The sequence below is a fragment of the Austrofundulus limnaeus genome, unplaced genomic scaffold (genome assembly GCF_001266775.1).
Source record: "Austrofundulus limnaeus strain Quisiro unplaced genomic scaffold, Austrofundulus_limnaeus-1.0 Scaffold280, whole genome shotgun sequence".
NCBI classification, from domain to species: Eukaryota; Metazoa; Chordata; class Actinopteri; order Cyprinodontiformes; family Rivulidae; genus Austrofundulus; species Austrofundulus limnaeus.
The window spans coordinates 257,923-264,426 of record NW_013952682.1 but is presented as its reverse complement, the minus strand read 5'-3'; the positions used below and the strand labels follow the sequence as shown (position 1 = coordinate 264,426).

The window sequence follows — 6,504 nt, the reverse complement described above, 5'->3', positions numbered from 1 at the left end:
ATATAATTTACAGTATGTGGTATATTTTATGTACAGGAAAAATATTTGTTTTTTTGGGCCGTGTCCAATATTTGCGCTTTTTCACAATTTGCGGGTACTTGAAGAATGCAACCCCCACAAAAATGGGGGGTTTACTGTAGTACTAAAAAGATCAAAAGAACAGCTAGAAAGTAGAAGTGTCAAAACGTAAAAGTATCTTTTACCATCCAGTGGATAAATGCTGACTTTACTTCAAGTTGTTTTACTGAAAACACAGCATGTGTCAAAAGTGAAAACTGGAAGGAGCTGAAGAGAAACCAGATCAATGTGATGGAAAGCAGAAAGTTGGAAGATCCTAAAYAGCATTCTCCAAACAGCAGAATCAAATCGAGGGGGACRGCAATAAAAAACAATGTCACAGGCTGCAGAACTGAAGCTGCACCCTGACTTTAAGCCAGACCAGAGCGAACACGTTGAGGGTGAATACGTGTCATCGTGTTCTTCTCCACAGCTATCAGAAACTGAGATTTGTCAGGTGCTGTGTGAGATCATCGGTGTGACATGCTATACCCTGAGGGGGGGAACCTGCAGCAAAATGTCAACGTACACAGCTCATCAATCACCAGTCTTCCAGGAGCAGAACTACTCCTATATGTTCAGAGTTCTCAGACAGACATGAGTGATATGAAAGAGCTGTAAAGGGTCTGACATGCAGTCGAACCTCTGCAATACCTGAAATAAACTTATTTTCTAATAAATCTTAGCAGACTAGCAGAGTTTTTGTGCCTCCAATATATCAGACTCAGATTTTATCAGCGTGCACATTTGTTGGTACCAGAGCTGTAACAGTTGGAAAACTCTTGGCCATCTCTCGGAGAAGTGTCCCCGTCCGGATGTCCCACAGCTCCAAGGGTTTGTCTCTGAACACCACCACCAGGTACTGCCTGAGGAAAATAAACCACACAAACAGGGAAGGTTTTAGAAAACACACTTTGTATTACAAAAGTACTGTACAGTGACAGAGTTGTGTTAATATCAAACTGTAGGGGTCACCTCGAGTGAAATAATCAAGGAAACTGTCTTGGACCTCAGACCTCTGATGAGCCTTTAAAGAGACAGACTTCTGTTCCATTTCAGACTGAATTTAGGCCACCTCAGGTCGCCTTAACTTGTCAAAGAGACATTCTCTTTTTCTTAATCAGATAATAAAACAGAATAATCTTCTTTTTATTTGATTTATTGTTCTCTTAACTGAAAGTTATTATGCATTTTTTCTGGACTCGGTCTCGCCCTCTCTTGGTCTTGGTCTCGACTCTGTCTATCCCCTAAAAGTCTTGGTTTTGATTTGGTCTTGCCCTCTCTTGGTCTTGGTCTAGACTCTATCCCCTAAAAGTCTTGGGCCTAACTTGGTCTCGCCCACTCTTGTCCTTGGTCTTGACTCGGTTTTACCCTCTCTTGGTCTTGGTCTGGACTTGGTATCACCCTCTTTTTTCTTGATTTGATTCAGCCTCGCCCTCTCTTGTTCTTGGTCTCGACTCGGTCTTACCCTCTCTTGTTCTTAGTCTGGACTTGGTATCACCCTCTTTTGTCTTGATTCAGTCTCGCCCTCTCTTGGTCTTGGTCTCGACTTGGTCCAGCCCCTAAAAGTCTTGGTTTTGATTTGGTCTCGCCCTCTCTTGGTCTTGGTCTGGACTTGGTATCACCCTCTTTTTTCTTGATTCGATTCAGTCTCGCCCTCTCTTGGTCTTGGCCTCGACTTTGTCCAGCCCCTAAAAGTCTTGGTTTTGTCTGGGTCTTGTTACACTCTGGTCATGGTCTTGACTACAACACTAGTACCAGGTACGTGCTACGGCAGATACCTGATATCGCACTGCGTTATGTAAAGCTGTCATTAAATTGTGAACAATGTGGATATGTGTGTTTTATGAGTTTGAACACCTGTTGCCATTGACAACAAATTGTGTCAGAACAATGAGCAAAACATCTCAAGATGCTGCGTTACAAGATGATGCTTCGTCTTATGTCTAATGAATATACAGTCCTTGAGAGACTTGAGTTTTTTCCACAAACAAAGAGAACTTCAGGGCACTTCAGGTGCTTCTGATAAGTTTGTTGAAGAGCTTCTATAGAGGAGTTGGAGTACACGGTGTACTAAGTGTACTGCATGAGTAAAACCAGTGTATTTGGGTTTGTATTACTGCCACAGGTAGGGGGTTGTAGCAACTTACTTGAGATGAGATACTTTAATCATATCGATGGGCGGCTCATCGTTTCCTCGCTCACCTCTGAATGCAAAGCATCTGCCTAAAAAAATAAAAGAAATAGAGATGGAGACAGAGTGTGAATAAGAAGCGGTACTGACAGAAGACAGGACGCAGTATGTGTCTTCCTCCCCATGAAACCACTGATTCATCTCGTTTTCTTTAAGCACCAGCTTGTCCTGATTCTTCCTCTTTCACTGGAGCTGCGAGGAGAAAAAAAGGCAACTTATTCTTACCACCTGCTGTAATCCCTTCTTCCCACAGGCAACTCTCTACTCACAAGAGTCAAAATTATGCAAAGTATCAAGATGGCACTTTCAAGAAAACAAGAATGTCCTTCAGGTGACGGCTACCACATTTCCCAGGAGAAACGCTGATCTGTTTTTGTGAAGGACATCAGAGGAAATAGCCTGTTAAAAACGTACAAGTCGTAGATCTTCGTGTGGCGGTTTAGAAAGGGGGGTGACCTATACGCTTGTGCTGATGACAGCACACAGAAGGGGAGCAGAACAGCCAAACATATGGTGTAAGGACAATTTCGGAGACCCGTGGCGCACTCGAGGCTAATGAAGAGCTGATAATAATTTTCCCCCCGCTCTCTCGCCGCAGTAGGAGTGGTCACATGTCCTGATTACAGAACATCAATTAAATCATTGCACTCTTCTGATCAACACCCTCCAGGCTGCAATCACGTTTCAATTTAAAAAATAAATAACTCCACGGGGCTTTGTGAAAAAACAAGAAGCACATTTTCTTCTTGAACACGACGACGTCTGAAATTCCTAAAAAAAGAAAAGACCAGTCGTGACTCTTGGAGTACACAATACTGTCATTATCACACAGAAGTACTACATGAAACGCCACTTCTCAGTAAATCTGCAGTTTTTATTCATGACACAGAACCGTGTTGTGGACGAGCAGCGTCTGCTCAGAGCAGCAGGTATAATCGCTGCAGAAGATGAGAATAATTAGTATCGGGTTGGGCAAGTGAGGAGCATCATTTTTCATCATGAATTCTTTAATCTCATTATGGGATGTTGCAGCTTTTAAAAAGGATGCTTGTCTTTGTGAATTAGATTCAGTGGTGAAGTAAAGAGATGTTGGAGCATTCATGAAAACTTGTTTCTCTGAGTCAGTGAGATGAACCAGGGGCGGAGCTAGACTGTTTTGCAAGGGGTGGACAGGGAGGTTTTTAGGGGCGGGCACATATAAATAAAGGCTGAGTCCAAAACGGCAGGCTGAGTCCTCCGAAGGTCGAATTTGTCGGCCGCATACGTCACAGCGCCGCGACGAAGGACGTCCAAAACSGAAGACTCCTCCGATGCGGCCGACAAATACGTCCTTCCTTTGGCCCGAATCGAAGGACAGGTCTGATGGATCCTTCCCGGCCCAGCATATCCCATAATGCATTGTGGCCCGATGGGAGATTTTTTAATGCTAGTAATGGCGGACGAAGCGAGAGAAAAGAATACATTTTAAATAAAAATATGGTGATATTAAAATTAAAAAAATTAGCAGTTGTAATTCTAATACTTTTATCATTTGTATGGACATGTTTTTAAATATTATTTTTTCGTCATAAAAAACGCGAAATAAACATGAACCTACAGCGGGTCAATTAGTTCTTCAAATGATACTTTTAAGTTAATTTTATAGTTTTGTGATATTAATAATGCTAATGTATTGATATTTTTCTAGTTTTGATTTAAGTTTGCTTGTTTAGCGTCGTCACAGTTGCTAGGTGACAAGACGTACGCCGGGGTAAGGAGGGGAGGCTAGACCGTCCAAATCCACAGCCTCTTTTTTTCCGGTCTTCCTGGTCTACCAAGGACCCGGCCCGCCGAGACTGGGGAGTCTGGGTCCTCCGGAGGACCCGGCCTGTCGTTTTGGACACAGCCAATGAATCAACAGAGTCACAAAAAAAGTCTACAATCGTTCAATTCTAGATTTTTATGTAACAGAGCTTAATAATGGTAGGTACTATAATTATTCAAATGTACGTGCAAGTAAAACACACAGCAGATCCCAGTGTTTTGTTCTGTTTTAACCAAAAAGGTGAAATGTTGAAATGGAAAACCAGCAGATTGTAGAACCTCCTCCTTTTGGACTTCATCAGTCTCACATGGTTGCAGAGGAGTTTTGGCCCATATTCGAAAGTCGCTTCATTTTTATTAAAGTTTGCAGACATTGGTTTCTGCTCAGCTCAGATTCTTGTACACTTAAGATTAAACCGTATTCACACCTGATAGTCTGATAGACTCCGTTCAGTTGGGTATAAAATTGCAAGATTTGTTTAGATTTTCAGTTGGTGTGGTTCACATTCACACTGCACTTTGTCATGCGGACTAAATCCTGTGAACAACCTGTCCCCCCATCTCGCCTGTTGGGGCGCTGCATCAAGAACCAGTGAAGGAATCAACACAAAAACCTCTGAAGAAGAAACTGAGCGCAACTTTCTTCATCACAAAATGTAAACAAACATGGAGTGCATTCACACCTCCCCAAACAAACCAGACTTTCCAGACAAAATAACTAAAGTTCGATTAATGCGGGTTATTCAAAAGCGAGGCTGTTCCAATGTAAATTGGTTTTTACTAAGCTTCCCACGCATTGTTTTGGTCGGTTTGTCAACAATTTTGACAATTATAAATGTAATTTGAAACAAGTTTTAGTGATTCTCATTTTTTTTAACTTCATATTATCACAGCGCAGTGATAACGTTAGGCTAACTGGTAATGCTAAATTGGGGCAGGATGTATTTATCTGATTTAATATTAGTTTTCATGAGACACAATCTGCAGAGAGGAAGGAAAAAAGATGAAAACTTTGTGCACAAAAACTGATTAAATAATGTTTATCTTTTTTACAGAAAATGTGCATTCATTTCTAGCATTTGTGTAGAAATTGATTCAGGAAATTAATAATATTAATAAAATTAATACTAATATTTATGCTCAGGAGCTGCTACTGGTTTTTAATTTATGTTCTGATCCATGAATCACAGAACTGAATGAGGGCTGATTTGTTTTTGTTTTTTTATGAACTACAAGAAAAAAAAGTGCAAATTTTTATGAGGTCTTATTAAATCTGATGTAGAAAAGTTCAGGGAAGCCTTAATTTAACAGCTGGATAATTTAATTGCTTTTAAAATGTTAGCATTAAACATCAGTTGACATTTCTTATAAGCATAATAATAGAAGAAAACAAAGGTTTAAATAAATGACGGAGGCTGAGCTTTCTTCATGTGTGAACTGATTCCCTCTATAAGAAGATGCATGAAGTCACGCTTTAAATTCCTCCTGTCTTTTGTTTGTTTTCAGCTGCACACTGTAAATATGACATTTTGGAAGTTGCAGAAAGGTTGTGCTGTAGTTTTGATTGGAGYTGTCGACCCCTGCCTTCCTTATCCTCACGCTGCTATGCAAGGCCAAACACGTCCCAAAGCAATTCCATCCCTTCGCTGAAGAGACACAGATTAAATCGATATTGATCTTTTCTGTTCAACAGCAAAACAAAGAGAATTCCCCAAAATGTCCTGATCCAAACTGCACTGCACTTATGTTTACGTCAGAGATGGGAATCGGGGYGTTTTGTTCGACACAGCCTGTCTTCCTGAATTACCAGCAGCTCCATCTGTAGACGGGTCCACCTCCCAAAGGGACCTCCGTCAGTATTATTCATCTGAACATACGGAAAGTCTCAGAAAAGACAGTTAAATGTATTCATGGTGGACAACATATAGCCAAAGCTAAYGCTACGCTACAGTGCAGAAGATATTAGATATTAACCAAAGCAGTCCAAATATTGTCAAATAATCATAAAGTAATGATTTCATGTTACGACAATACGTCACCTTCAGCTTACTTAGAAATTCTGCTTTTTTTGGCCCAGAGAGTGAAGAACTTTATATTTAAACTAGAGGTGTAAGAAAATACTTATACACTGAAATATCATGATATTTCATTTCCTAATACTGTATCGATTTTAATTAAAGTTTAAAATGTAAAATTTTATACCAGCGGTTCATTTTTATGTTGTAATTTAACCTCCAACCACTAGTTGGCAGCAGTCGTCTGGCTCCTCCACTCCTGAGGAGCCTAATGGTGCGTTCACACCGAACGCGATTTCAGCGTCAGGAGCAGCAGGTTTACATGCAAAGTCTATGGTGGACGCGCCTCAAGCAACGTCGGGAAGTTCTGCGGCGCCTCAAGCGCGATTAGAGCAGCGCGATTTGAACGATTTGGACGATCTGAGCGTCGAACGC

At 41.0% G+C, this 6,504-nt stretch overlaps 1 protein-coding gene across 1 annotated transcript in view; it reads right to left on the bottom strand.

Annotated features, from left to right (window-relative positions):
- Positions 1 to 6,504, bottom strand: part of wdr11 (WD repeat domain 11) — a gene marked incomplete at its 5' end in the record, with an annotated part of 85,302 nt that overhangs the window by 33,656 nt on the left and 45,142 nt on the right. Inside the window, 2 exon segments of the mRNA XM_014021175.1 lie at positions 815 to 923; positions 2,208 to 2,283. Of these exon segments, the coding sequence (XP_013876629.1) occupies positions 815 to 923; positions 2,208 to 2,283 (185 nt within the window).